Source organism: Salvelinus fontinalis, chromosome 14, assembly GCF_029448725.1.
Source record: "Salvelinus fontinalis isolate EN_2023a chromosome 14, ASM2944872v1, whole genome shotgun sequence".
NCBI lineage: Eukaryota > Metazoa > Chordata > Actinopteri > Salmoniformes > Salmonidae > Salvelinus > Salvelinus fontinalis.
Genome location: NC_074678.1, coordinates 11,953,784 through 11,969,791, shown reverse-complemented (window position 1 = coordinate 11,969,791; position 16,008 = coordinate 11,953,784). Strand labels below are relative to the sequence as shown.

At 45.9% G+C, this 16,008-nt stretch overlaps 1 protein-coding gene across 27 annotated transcripts in view; it reads left to right on the top strand.

Moving 5' to 3' along the window:
• The first annotated feature begins 8,771 nt into the window (after nt 1-8,771).
• The window catches only part of LOC129869492 (protein XRP2-like), a 42,266-nt gene continuing 35,029 nt past the window's right edge, over nt 8,772-16,008 (top strand). For all 27 annotated transcript variants that reach the window (XR_008761935.1, XR_008761938.1, XR_008761936.1 and 24 more), the window contains exons 1-2: nt 8,772-9,104; nt 10,786-11,454. Coding sequence is in view for 1 of the 27 variants with exons in the window: in XM_055943952.1 (XP_055799927.1) it covers nt 8,940-9,104; nt 10,786-11,454 (834 nt within the window). In the remaining 26 variants the exon portion in view is untranslated. The remainder of the gene's footprint in view (nt 9,105-10,785; nt 11,455-16,008) is intronic.

Sequence of the window (16,008 nt, the reverse complement as noted above, 5' to 3'; positions counted from 1 at the left end):
AGGGGTAACTCACCACCCTAACCCTACTCTATACAGGGGTAACTCACCACCCTAACTCTACTCTATACAGGGGTAACTCATCACCCTAACCCCACTCTATACAGGGGTAACTCACCACCCTAACCCCACTCTATACAGGGGTAACTCACCACCCTAACCCTACTCTATACAGGGGTAACTCACCACCCCACTCTATACAGGGGTAACTCACCACCCCACTCTATACAGGGGTAACTCACCACCCTAACACCACTCTATACAGGGGTAACTCACCACCCCACTCTATACAGGGGTAACTCACCACCCCACTCTATACAGGGAAACTCACCGCCCCACTCTATACAGGGGTAACTCACCACCCTACTCTATACAGGGGTAGAGAATGCCAAGAGTGTGCAAAGCTGTCATTAAGGCAAAGCGTGGCTACTTTGAAGAATTTCAAATATAAAATATATTTTGATTTGTTCAACACTTTTTTGGTTACTACATGATTCCATATGTGTTATGTCATAGTTGTTGTCTTCACTATTATTATCTACAATGTAGAAAATAGTACAAATAAAGAAGAACCCTTGAATGAGTAGGTGTGTCCAGACCTTTGACTGGTACTATACATTATTCATACACTTTACGAACAGTTGAAGTCAGAAGTTTACATGCACCTTAGCCAAATACATTTCAACTCAGTTTTTCACAATTCCTGACATTTAATCCTAGTAAAAATTCCCTGTCTTAGGTCAGTTAGGATCACCACTTTATTTTAATAATGTGAAATGTCAGAATAATAATAGAGAGAATTATTTATTTCAGGTTTTATTTCTTTCATCACTATCCCAGTGGGTCAGAAGTTTACATACACTCAATTAGTATTTGGTAGCATTGCCTTTATATTAATTAACTTGGGTCAAATGTTTCAGGTAGCCTTCCACAAGCTTCCCACAATAAGTTGGGTGAATTTTGGCCCATTCCTCCTGGCAGAGCTGGTGTAACTGAGTCAGGTTTGTAGGCCTCCTTGCTTGCACATGCTTTTTCAGTTCTGCCCACAAATGTTCTATAGGATTGAGGTCAGGGCTTTGTGATGGCCACTCCAATACCTTGACTTTGTTGTCCTTAAGCCATTTTGCCACAACTTTGTAAGTATGCTTGGGGTCATTGTCCATTTGAAAGACCCATTTGCGACCAAGCTTAACCTTCCTGACTGATGTCATGAGATGTTGCTTCAATATATCCACATAATTTTCCATCCTCGTGATGCCATCTATTTTGTGAAGTGCACCAGTCCCTCCTGCAGCAAGCACCCCCACAACATGATGCTGCCACCCCCATGGTTCACGGTTGGGATGGTGTTCTTCGGTTTGCAAGCCTCCCCCTTTTTCCTCCAAACATAACGATGGTCATTATGGCCAAACGGTTCTATTTTTGTTTCATCAGACCAGAGGACATTTCTCCAAAAAGTACGATATTTGTCCCCATGTGCAGTTGCAGACCGTAGTCTGGCTTTTTTATGCCGGTTTTGTAGCAGTGGCTTCTTCCTTTCTGAGCGGCCTTTCAGGTTATGTCGATATAGGACTCGTTTTTACTGTGGATATAGATACTTTTGTACCTGTTTCCTCCAGCATCTTCACAATGTCCTTTGCTGTTGTTCTGGGATTGATTTGCACTTTTCTCACCAAAGTATGTTCATCTCTAGGAGACAGAACGCATCTCCTTCCTGAGCGGTATGACGGCTGCGTGGTCCCATGGTGTTTATACTTGCGTACTATTGTTTGTACAGATGAACGTGGTTCCTTCAGGCGTTTGGAAATTGCTCCCAAGGATGAACCAGACTTGTGAAGGTCTACAATTTATTTTCTGAGGTCTAGGCTAATTTCTTTTGATTTTCCCATGATGCCAAGCAAAGAGGCACTGAGTTTGAAGGTAGGCCTTGAAATACATCCACAGGTACACCTCCAATTGACTCAGATGATGTCAATTAGCCTATCAGAAGCTTCTAAAGCCATGACATACTTTTCTGGGATTTTTCAAGCTGTTTAAAGGCACAGTCGACTTAGTGTGTGTAAACTTCTGACCCAATGGAATTGTGATACAGTGAATTAAAAGTTTAAAAATCTGTCTGTGAACAATTGTTGGAAAAATTACTTGTGTCATGCACAAAGTAGATGTCCTAACCGACTTGACAAAACTATAGTTTGTTAACAAGACATTTGTGGAGTGGTTGAAAAACGAGTTTTAATGACTCCAACCTAAGTGTATGTAAACTTCCGACTTCAACAGAACATGATACTTTTATACACATTACACAGTATTACATGATAGGAATACAGATGAATGTACACATTACACAGTATTACATGATAGGAATACAGATTGATGTACACATTACACAGTATTACATGATAGGAATACAGTTTGATATACACATTACACAGTATTACATGATAGGAATACAGTTTGATATACACATTACACAGTATTACATGATAGGAATACAGTTTGATTTACACATTACACAGTATTACTGTCACCACTGATAAATCCACAATAATTGAGAATTTCAATAAGCATTTCTCTACGGCTGGCCATGCTTTCCACCTGGCTGCCCCTACCCCGGTCAACAGCCCTGCACTCCCCACAGCAACTTGCCCGAGCCTCCCCCATTTCTCCTTCACCCAAATCCAGATAGCTGATGTTCTGAAAGAGTTGCAAAATCTGGACCCCTACAAACCAGAAGGACTAGACAATCTTGACCCTCTCTTTCTAGAATTAGCAGCCGAAATTGTTGCAACAACTATTACTAGCCTATTCAACCTCTCTTTCGTATCGTCTGAGATCCCCAAAGATTGGAAAGCTGCCGCAGTCATCCCCCTCTTCAAAGGGGGAGACACTCTAGACCCAAACTGTTATAGCCCTATATCCATCCTGCCCTGCCTTTCTAAAGTCTTCGAAAGCCAAGTTAACAAACAGATCACTGACCATTTCGAATCCCACCGTACCTTCTCCGCTATGCAATCTGGTTTCCGAGCTGGTCATGGGTGCACCTCAGCCACGCTCAAGGTCATAAACGATATCATAACCGCCATCGATAAAAGACAGTACTGTACAGCTGTCTTCATCAACCTGGCCAAGGCTTTCGACTCTGTCAATCACCGTATTCTTATCGGCAGACTCGACAGCCTTGGTTTCTCAAATGACTGCCTCGCTTGGTTCACCAACTACTTCTCAGATAGAGTTCAGTGTGTCAAATCGGAGGGCCTGTTGTCCGGACCTCTGGCAGTCTCTATGGGGGTGCCACAGGGTTCAATTCTCGGGCCGACTCTTTTCTCTGTATTCATCAATGATGTCGCTCTTGCTGCTGGTGATTCTCTGATCCACCTCTACGAAGAAGATACAATTCTGTATACTTCTGGCCCTTCTTTGGCCACTGTGTTAACTAACCTCCAGATGAGCTTCAATGCCATACAACTCTCCTTCCGTGGCCTCCATTTGCTCTTAAATACAAGTAAAACTAAATGCATGCTCTTCAACCGATCGCTACCAGCACCTGCCCGCCTGTCCAGCATCACTACTCTGAATGGTTCTGACTTAGAATATGTGGACAACTACAAATACCTAGGTGTCTGGTTAGACTGTAAACTCTCCTTCCATACTCACATTAAGCATCTCCAATTCAAAATTAAATCTAGAATTGGCTTCCTATTCCGCAACAAAGCATCCTTCACTCATGCTGCCAAACATACCCTCGTGAAACTGACTATCCTACTGATCCTTGACTTTGGTGATGCCATTTACAAAATAGCCTCCAACACTCTACTCAACAAATTGGATGCAGTCTATCACAGTGCCATCCGTTTTGTCACCAAAGCCCCATATACTACCCACCACTGCGACCTGTACACTCTCATTGGCTGGCCCTCGCTTCATACTCGTCGCCAAACCCACTGGTTCCAGGTCATCTACAAGACCCTGCTAGGTAAAGTCCCCCCTTGTCTCAGCTCGCTGGTCACCATAGCAACACCCACCTGTAGCACGCGCTCCAGCAGGTATATCTCACTGGTCACCCCCAAAGCCAATTCCCCCTTTGGCCGCCTTTCCTTCCAGTTCTCTGCTGCCAATGACTGGAACAAACTGCAAAAAGCGCTGAAGTTGGTGACTCTTATCTCCCTCACTAACTTCAAGCACCAGCTGTCAGAGCAGCTCACAGATCACTGCACCTGTACATAGCCCATCTGTAAATAGCCCATCCAACTACCTCATCCCCATACTGTATTTATTTATTTATTTTGCTCCTTTGCACCCCAGTATCTCTACTTGCACATTCATCTTCTGCACATCTATCACTCCAGTGTTTAATTGCTATATTGTAATTACTTCACCACCGTGGCCTATTTATTGCCTTACCTCCCTGATCCTATCTCATTTGCACACACTGTATATACATTTTTCTACTGTATTATTGACTGTTTGTTTGTTTATTCCATGTGTAACTCTGTGTTGTTGTTGTGTCGAACTGCTTTGCTTTATCTTGGCCAGGTCGCAGTTGTAAATGAGAACTTGTTCTCAACTGGCCTACCTGGTTAAATAAAGGTGAAATAAATGTATTTATTTAAAAAAAAAAATTGTTGTGGGCTGACATTTTACTGCCCGCATTGAAATGAATGTTCTCTTCTCTGCCACTTTAGATTACATACTTAAAACAGAGATCGATTGCAGAATCTGGGTTGATTCATTCAGTTTCATAAGTTACGTCAAACAATCTCGGAAAATGTATAGTTACTAGCTAGCTAGCTGATGCAATTCATCACCACCATCATTTCTCAAAGGAAAGAGGGATGACTCACTGTGTTCCCCAAAATCCAATATAAGTAAACAAAGGGGGATGCTTTTACACTTTTTAGGGGGAACTTGAGGCTCTTTGGCAAGCCAGCACTGGTAGGCTAGCTAACTACCATGTAGCTAAGCTAACTTACCTAACTTTTCCATAAATAAAATAAAATATTAGGTAGCTTCCTAGCTAGCCAACATAAACCCAACATCCTGCCTCACAGTGTAATTTCTGTTAATGATAAGGTGGACTACTGTCACGTTCCTGACCTGTTTTCCTTTGTCTTGTATTTATTTAGTTGGTCAGGGCGTGAGTTGGGTGGGTTTGTCTATGTGTGATTTTCTATGTTGGGATTTTTGTGTTCGGCCTGGTATGATTCTCAATCAGAGGCAGCTGTCAATCGTTGTCCCTGATTGAGAATCATACTTAGGCAGCCGGGGTTTCACGTGTGTTTTGTGGGTGTTTGTTTCCGTGTTTGTGTTTTTACCACACGGTACTGTATAGGTTGCTGCACGTCGTTTATTTTGTTTTGTAATTCAGTGTTCAGGTTTTTTCGTTATAATAAATCATCATGAACACTAACCACTCCACGTATTGGTCCGATCCGTCTCGCCTCTCCTCGTCCGAGGAAGAGGAAGAATATGAAAGCCGTTACAGAAACACCCACCAAAAAAGGATCAAGCAGAGTGGGAACAGACAGCGACAGCAGCAACAGAAGACACAGGACTCATGGACTTGGGAGGAGATCCTGGACGGCAAGGGACCCTGGGCTCAGCCAGGGGAATATCGCCGTCCCAAGGCGGAGTTGGAGGCAGCAAAGGCAGAGAGGCGCTGGTATGAGGAGGCAGCGCGGCGGCGCGGTTGGGAGCCCGAGAGTCAGACCCAAAAATTTAGTGGGCGGGGGGGGGGCACACGCGGATTGTGGCAAAGCCGGTAGGAGACCTGAGCCAACTCCCTGTGCTTACCGTGGAGTGAGATGGCGTTGTACTGGTCAGACACTGTGTTATGCGGTAAAGCGCACGGTGTCCCCAGTACGCGTGCTTAGGCCAGTGCGGGCTATTCCACTTCGCCGCACTGGTAGGGCTAGGTTGGGCATCGAGCCGGATGTCATGAAGCCGGCCCAACGCATCTGGCCTCCAGTGCGTCTCCTCGGGCCGGCGTACATGGCACCAGCCTTACAGATGGTGTCACCGGTTCGCCAGCGTAGCCCAGTGCGGGCTATTCCACCTCGCCGCACTGGCAGGGCTACGGGGATCATTCAACCTGGTAGGGTTGGGTAGGCTCGGTGCTCAAGAGCGCGTGTCCTTCTTCACGGTCCGGTATACCCGGTGTCACCTCCATGTACCAGTCCTCTACCGGAGTCACCTCCATGTACCAGTCCTCCGGTGGCAGCCCCCGCACCAGGCTGTCTCTCCGTCTTCTCTCTCCAGTTGCTCCCACCTGTCCAGCGCTGTCAGAGCCTTCCTCCTCTCCAGCGCAGCCAGAGTCTGAACTGTCTGCCTGCCCAGCGCTGTCTGAACTCTGCGTATTGGTCCGATCCGTCTCGCCTCTCCTCGTCCGAGGAGGAGGACGAATATGAAAGCCGTTACAACTACAATGCTTACCTTCGTTACTTTGTTCTGTCTTTGATGTGAATTCTCTCCTATCAAATTATATTGGTCACATACACATGGTTAGCAGATGTTAATGTGAGTGTAAAAGAAATGCTTGTGCTTCTAGTTCCGACAGGGCAGTAATATCTAACAAGTAATCTAACAATTCCTTGTCTTGTCTTGTGACTTGTCTTGTGTTGTCTTGACGATGAGAACTGACCACTAAATTCTGTCGGTGAAGTGCGATGACAATGAAGGAGCGCAGCCTGTATCAACTATCACCGTAGCAACGAGTAGGAGGGGTATTGGGCTTGAGGCAGACACCCAGAAGCAATGATGGTGGAGTTTGGAGAGATGCTGCCTTCATATTTATTTATTTTATTTATTTATTTATACCGTTATTTTACCAGGTAAGTTGACTGAGAACACGTTCTCATTTGCAGCAACGACCTGGGGAATAGTTACAGGGGAGAGGAGGGGGATGAATGAGCCAATTGTAAACTGGGGATTATTAGGTGACCATGATGGTTTGAGGGCCAGATTGGGAATTTAGCCAGGACACCGGGGTTAACACCCCTACTCTTACGATAAGTGCCATGGGATCTTTAATGACCTCAGAGAGTCAGGACACCCGTTTAAAGTCCCATCCGAAAGACGGCACCCTACACAGGGCAGTGTCCCCAATCACTGCCCTGGGGCATTGGGGTATTTTTTATTAGACCAGAGGAAAGAGTGCCTCCTACTGGCCCTCCAACACCACTTCCAGCAGCATCTGGTCTCCCATACAGGGACTGACCAGGACCAACCCTGCTTAGTTTCAGAAGCAAGCCAGCAGTGGTATGCAGGGTGGTATGCTGCTGCAATCGATCATTATACCTGCACACAATTCATGAAAACAAAGCACACACAAAAAATAAACTTTTGTGGGATTCCAGCATAAATACCTTATGCTGGAATCCCACAAAAGTTAATTTTTTGTGTGTGCTTTGTTTTTGTTGTGTAGTAGTGTGATCAGAGTCCACTGTGTGTGTGTCACGGTGAATGTGTGAGAATTGGCAACTCTGCCAGCTGTTTACTTCCTTAGATACGGATAACGCCACCTCCGGGGCGTTTACCTCATTTATAAACGTTGGCACAAAAGAAGTCGTATGCCACTTTCTAAGCAAACTTTGGGATTTATAAAAAAAAATAACTTGGCGGGAGAATGTGCGGTCCTCTACTGACACTTTGACCCATGCGTACGTACGCACATAAACTGGAGAAATGAGAAACTGCGACTCGTATGGCAGAAGGATGAAACTCAAGAAACGCTTTGAAATTGATACCATTGTGTAAAATAAATTGATATATTACCTCTCACGTATTATATATAAAGAGTTCCCTGGAGGGCACACAAAAAACACAAAAAACACAAAAAACACAAAAAACATGATTTAGGATTATAAATACAAACGGAGATGTCTGTTTTTACAAAAGAAACCCTCAAATATGTTGTACAGTTTAATCGGGAATCATCTTTAATTGGATCTGTAATTATTAAACAATACTGGCATGTTATGAAAGGTATTCTCATTGGGCGGCAGGTAGAAATGAATTAATACTTTGTGTAACAGGACCAATAAAGACTGAAAATGCGTATTACTGTGAGGAAAATGCTAAAAGATGTCCCAGAGATGTGAGTTACAGTACATGTATTCTGCTAAATATTACCAGAACGTCTGCTAAATTACTCATATGTAAATGTGATAATGGTCGAAATATGACAAAACGCCAAAAATAAGGTCAGCTTAAGACGGGTTCAAGAGATCTTATACGTTTCCATCTATGAGATAATATCAGTCATTTATCATGACCTTATCAGTTATGAAGCCTTTATGAGCTTTTTTGCAATACATAAATGCATTTAAAAAAATCACAAAATGTGACGATAGCTACCAAATAAGTTGTTTTTTGGAAATTATTCAAAAACAACTACAATACGCCATTCCAAAAAATGTGCCCTTAATTAACAAGCTTTCTAATCACATGTAAACACACTGGACAGGTGGAAAAATCACGTGTACAAAAAAATGACATTTGACACTTGAAAAAAGCAAGTGAAAAATGATAATTCCAGGTGTTCAGACGAGTTGAACATTTTGGTCGAGTAGGCGGGCCTTATAACTTTGTGACTGTGGTAACTAGTGACGAGCCCCAAAACGAGCACAACACTAATTTGATTGGCTGCTATTGACCACGTTGCCCCCCAGACACGCCTGCTATTTAGGTCACGCCCTCCCAAACCTTTTCTGTTCTGTGATTCGCTGTTACTAAGTAACGGATTGCAAAGTATCGATTGGCTGTTGACTGGGTAAGGAAACGGGAAGCTCAAATGCAGGTTTAGTGCGTGATAAGCCCGAAACTGAGGTGGCTAGAAGACAGAAATACCCCTATATATCTTACAAAGTAGGCAAGATAGACTCTGGGGACAGACTCTAGTCCTATATTACTATTCACCTTTGGTGGTTTATCGTTAATAGGACAAAATGGGTTGCTGGTTTTCCAAAAAATCGAAAAGAAAATCACCCGAAAAAGAACCTACGACGAAGGTAGAGGAGAACACGACCACCAGCAACGCCAACAACATTGCCCTCAGCAGCAATGCAACGGAGGATCCACCGAAACAATACAGCTGGGACAAACGTGAAAAGGTATGGAGGAGATGCATGCATGGCCAGGGAGACTAACTAGCTACATGGTTGTAACTGTAGCTAACGTGTCAAAGACTTTCCAAGTCAGGGATTTTCTCAAGCGCTTGTGAACCAATTATCTGGGTTTATATACATTATTGTTGCTAACTGGCTACCTTGAAAACAGATTGTAGCGAACAAGGTTGTGGTGATACACCGGTATATTGTGTCTAAATAGCTAGCCTGCTAGCTCAATAGATAGAGCTCATTATCAGCTTAAAGTCAGTCCACGACACGTAACAATTTTGTTTGGCAGCTAGTTGGTCATGTACCTGAATACACTGGATTTGCATATAAACAGTTACAACCGATATTCGCGCTTACAAACCTCAATAGCTGTCAAACCACTTGAGCCAAAAACTCCAAATAAGTGTCATGATGTTGGAAAAATTGCGCACAACAATGCATAGGTCTTATTTTCAAGATTTGGACATTAATTCGCTTTCCAACGCTAATAAACATGTGGAAATGTGAGCAGCATGTTGTATTCCTAGTTCAATTTATTTAGGGAGCGTAAACAAAGTACAAACTTTTTTTTACATTCGAATTTCAATAGCTACTTGGTCATGTGACCTACTGACCTCCAACTACTCCACGGACTGGCAGAGATGGGCGCCGCGAGGCGTGGTCATGTGACCTACTGACCTCCAACTACTCCACGGACTGGCAGAGATGGGCGCCGCGAGGCGTGGTCATGTGACCTACTGACCTCCAACTACTCCACGGACTGGCAGAGATGGGCGCCGCGAGGCGTGGTCGTGTGACATACCGACCTCCAACTACTCCACGGACTGGCAGAGATGGGCGCCGCGAGGCGTGGTCGTGTGACCTACCGACCTCCAACTACTCCACGGACTGGCAGAGATGGGCGCCGCGAGGCGTCCAGTGCAGTAACGCAACCGATCCTGGAGAAGCTGGCGGGAGCCCCAGGGAGAGTTCTCTTTTCTTTGTGAAGGGCAGGGCGCCCTGGAATGGGTTCGCCCCGAGAGAGAGGGGCCCAAGCCCTGGAAAGTGTTGCGGTTCTGGCGGGGTCCGGTGAGCTCTCGCTGGCACTTGAAAATCCGGGGGAGAGAGTTTAAATCTCAAGCCGGGCCGTACCCATATCCGCAGCAGGTCTCCAAGGTGAACAGCCTCTGGCAAGTTATAAAAATGTAGACAAGGAAAGTTGGCAAGTCAAATCCTGTAACTTCGGGATAAGGATTGGCTCTTAGGGCTGGTTCGGTGGGGCTGGGCTGGGGCTGGGGTGCGAAGCGGGGATCGAGCCGCGGCTGGGGAAGCAGTCGCTCCGTCGTCCTCCTCTTGCCACCGTTGGAAGTTCAATGCCACTTTATATAATGTTTTCATACCCTACATTACTCATCTCATATGTATATACTGTGCTCTATACCATCTACTGCATCTTGCCTATGTCGTTCGGCCATCACTCATTCATATCTTTATGTACATATTCTTATTCATTCCTTTACACTTGTGTGTGTATAAGGTAGTTGTTGGGGAATTGTTAGATTACTTGTTAGATATTACTGCACGGTCTGAACTAGAAGCACAAGCATTTCGCTACACTCACATTAACATCTGCTAACCATGTGTATGTGACAAATAACATTTGCCTTGATTTGATTCTTGTCCTGTCCCCCTGCAGGTTGACCCTAAGGACTTTATGCTAACGGGGCTGAAGGATGCCACGGTGGGCCGTCTGCCAGGCAAGCTGAACGGACAGCAGTTTGTCATCCAGGACTGTGACAACTGTAAGATCTTCGTGTTGGACCACTCCGCCACCATCACCATCGACGACTGCACTAACTGCTGCATCGTTATGGGGCCGGTGAAGGGCAGTGTTTTCTTCAGGGACTGTAAGGATATCAAGTGTGTGGTGGCCTGCCAGCAGTTCAGGACCAGGGACTGTCAGAAGATGGAGGTGTTCCTGTGTTGCGCCACTCAGCCCATCATCGAGGCGTCCACGGGGATGAAGTTCGGCTGCTTCCAGTACTACTACCCCGAGCTGGCCTTCCACTTCAAGGACGCAGGCCTCAGCATCTTCAACAACAACTGGAGCAACGTCCATGACTTCACGCCCGTCTCCGGGGAGACCAACTGGAGTCTGCTGCCTGAGGACACTGTGGTGTTGGACCATGTTCCGGCCCCTGACCCGGAGTCAGAGTTTAAATCAGTCCGGGTCTCAGCTGAGGCATCCCGCAGCATCGTACCCATGACCAAAGGAGGCAGACGCAAGGAGAGTGACGAGTCCTGTCTGTTTGTGTTCTTCGCTGGGGACTACACCACTGCTAACGCCCGGAAACTCATTGATGAGGTAAGGAGGAGGTAGAGGGGAGGAAGTTAGTACGGGGTCTTTCCACCTCAAAAAGCACCAGAAAGAGCGTTGAATCCACCATCTCATTCTGGAATCGTTTCTGTTAGAAAGAAGACTACCGTTCCTACAACATTATTTTGTTGAAATATAATTTGATCTCTGAGAAATTAATCTAATTGATTGCACCCAAATTAGCCATTTTTTATTTATTTATAAGATTCATATAATATGTAATAAATATAGTACCTAACATCTGATTTGGACCAACATGTTTTCCAACAATGAGTTAGACACGGGGTTAGACACGGGGTTAGACACGGGGTTAGACACGAGGTTAGACACGGGGTTAGACACGGGGTTAGACACGGGGTTAGACACGGGGTTAGACACGAGGTTAGACACGGGGTTAGACACGGGGTTAGACACGGGGTTAGACACGGGGTTAGACACGAGGGTAGACACGAGGGTAGACACGGGGTTAGACACGAGGTTAGACACGAGGATAGACACGGGGTTAGACACGAGGTTAGACACGGGGTTAGACACGGGGTTAGACACGGGGATAGACACGGGGTTAGACACGGGGTTAGACACGGGGTTAGACACGAGGATAGACACGGGGATAGACACGGGGTTAGACACGGGGGTAGACACGAGGGTAGACACGAGGATAGACACGGGGTTAGACACGGGGTTAGACACGAGGGTAGACACGGGGTTAGACACGAGGTTAGACACGAGGATAGACACGGGGTTAGACACGAGGGTAGACACGGGGTTAGACACGAGGTTAGACACGGGGTTAGACACGAGGATAGACACGGGGTTAGACACGGGGTTAGACACAAGGATAGACACGAGGTTAGACACGAGGGTAGACACGGGGGTAGACACGGGGGTAGACACGGGGTTAGACACGGGGTTAGACACGATGTTAGACACGGGGTTAGACACGGGGTTAGACACGGGGTTAGACACGAGGATAGACACGAGGTTAGACACGGGGTTAGACACGGGGTTAGACACGGGGTTAGACACGAGGATAGACACGGGGTTAGACACGGGGTTAGACACGAGGATAGACACGGGGATAGACACGGGGTTAGACACGGGGTTAGACACGGGGATAGACACGGGGATAGACACGGGGTAAGACACGGGGTTAGACACGGGGTTAGACACGAGGTTTGACACGAGGATAGACACGGGGTTAGACACGACGTTAGACACGGGGTTAGACACGAGGATAGACACGGGGTTAGACACGGGGTTAGACACGAGGATAGACACGGGGTTAGACACGAGGTTAGACACGGGGTTAGACACGAGGTTAGACACGGGGTTAGACACGGGGTTAGACACGGGGTTAGACACGGGGTTAGACACGGGGTTAGACACGAGGATAGACACTGGTATAGACACGGGGTTAGACACGAGGATAGACACGGGGTTAGACACGAGGATAGACACGGGGTTAGACACGGGGTTATACACGAGGATAGACACGGGGTTAGACACGAGGATAGACACGGGGTTAGACACGGGGGTAGACACGAGGATAGACACGAGGATAGACACGAGGATAGACACGGGGTTAGACACGAGGATAGACACGAGGATAGACACGGGGTTAGACACGAGGTTAGACACGGGGTTAGACACGGGGTTAGACACGAGGTTAGACACGGGGTTAGACACGGGGTTAGACACGGGGTTAGACACGGGGTTAGACACGGGGTTAGACACGAGGATAGACACGGGGTTAGACACAAGGATAGACACGGGGTTAGACACGGGGTTAGACACGAGGTTAGACACGGGGTTAGACACGGGGTTAGACACGGGGTTAGACACGAGGATAGACACGGGGTTAGACACGAGGATAGACACGGGGTTAGACACGAGGATAGCCACGGGGTTAGACACGGGGTTAGACACGAGGATAGACACGGGGTTAGACACGGGGTTAGACACGGGGTTAGACACGGGGTTAGACACGGTGTTAGACACGGGGTTAGACACGGGGTAAGACACAAGGGTAGACATGAGGTTAGACACGGGGTTAGACACAGGGTTAGACACGGGGTTAGACACGAGGTTAGACACGGGGTTAGACACGGGGTTAGACACGAGGGTTAGACACGAGGGTTAGACACGAGACGAGGATAGACACGGGGTTAGACACGGGGTTAGACACGGGGTTAGTCACGGGGTTAGACACGATGTTAGACACGGGGGTAGACACGATGTTAGACACGATGTTAGACACGGGGTTAGACACGAGGATAGACACGGGGTTAGACACGGGGTTAGACACGGGGGTAGACACGAGGTTAGACACAAGGGTAGACACGAGGTTAGACACGAGGGTAGACACGGGGTTAGACACGAGGGTAAGACACGAGGATAGACACAGGGTAAGACACGAGGATAGGCCGGGGGTTAGACACGGGGTTACACACGAGGTTAGACACAGTGTTAGACACGAGGGTAGACACGGGGTGAGACACGGGGTTAGACACGGGGTTAGACACGAGGATAGGCCGGGGGGTAGACACGGGGTAAGACACGAGGGTAGACACAGTGTTAGACACGAGGGTAGACACGGGGTGAGACACGGGGTGAGACACGGGGTTAGACACGGGGTTAGACACGAGGGTAGACACGGGGTTAGACACGGGGTTAGACACGGGGTTAGACACGGGGTTAGACACAGGGTTAGACACGGGGTTAGACACGAGGAATCCCCATGTGTGGCCCTTCAGTTATATGAATTATATTAACCGGGTGTCTGAGTTTAAAAAAAATAATAACGTCTGCTCGTTCCTCAACAAAGTAGTTTGAATCAGAGTTAGAAAATGGACATCCAAACATACAGGATACAGCACATACATTACAGGATACAGCACATACATTACAGGATACATTACATGATACAGCACATACATTACATTATACAGCACATACATTACAGGATACAGCACATACATTACAGGATACATTACATACATTACATGATACAGCACATACATTACAGGATACATTACATACATTACATGATACAGCACATACATTACATGATACATTACATACATTACATGATACAGCACATACATTACAGGATACATTACAGGATACATTACATGATACAGCACATACATTACATTATACAGCACATACATTACAGGATACATTACATGATACAGCACATACATTACATGATACATTACATACATTACATGATACATTACATACATTACATGATACAGCACATACATTACAGGATACATTACATACATTACATGATACAGCACATACATTACAGGATACAACACATACATTACAGGATACATTACATACATTACAGGATACAGCACATACATTACAGGATACATTACATACATTACATGATACATTACATACATTACAGGATACATTACATGATACAACACATACATTACAGGATACATTACATACATTACATGATACAGCACATACATTACATGATACATTACATACATTACATGATACAGCACATACATTACATGATACAGCACATACATTACATGATACAACACATACATTACAGGATACATTACATACATTACAGGATACAGCACATACATTACAGGATACATTACAGGATACAGCACATACATTACAGGATACATTACAGGATACAGCACATACATTACAGGACAGACAGCCCAGGTAGAAGACGTACGGGAATACTGTGGAAAGGACACTTTTCGAACAAAACCACTAGTTATTGCTGAAAGGTTCCACAGAAGAAATCAGGAAAGAGGGAGAATCAGTGACTGTGTTGAATGATGTGTTCTGAAGGACGTTGTGACAGACAGACTAGTATGTGGGCTACGGAGTGAAGATACACAAAGAGACTGTTGGACTGGAAGTCATCCTGACCGTGGCAAAGGCCATTGAAGTCAGTGTGTCCACGAAACTAGCTGCTAAAGAGACCCAGGAGTTGAGTTCTTCCGGAAAGGTGCACAGAGTTGCAACTGAACATCAGAAACAGGGGAATCAAGGAATATACTTCCACTGTGGCAAGGCGGGACGTCAGACCGTCTGTTTACGTGCTGGTGTAAGGACATGGATTGCTAAGCGTCCAGAAACAAAAAAAGAGCTCTGAGAAAACGTCAAAGCGTAAAAATATGTTCACTCTGTTGAGCAAGAGAACACGGAGGAAGTTGAGCAATAGAACAGATGAGGAAGTCACACTGGATCAGTGGCGGTTTTAGCATGGAAATCTGCATGCCAGCAAACAACACTAAACAATACATAAATTGCACTATAACGGTGACTAGCGGTGCCTACAAAACTGTTAGGGCTTACATAAAGCTGTCCCAGTATATTACCTCTGCTACACGTGGCTATCAGCGGAGCCTTGTCTGGCAGCGAAACAGTTCATTCGTCCTCATTTACTGCCTTTTAATAAAACATATCTGACATGGCTGACTTGCTTAAACAATTGTGGTTTCTACTGACAATTGAGATGTTACAAACTATGGCATAAGGGAACGACGAGCGGAGAAG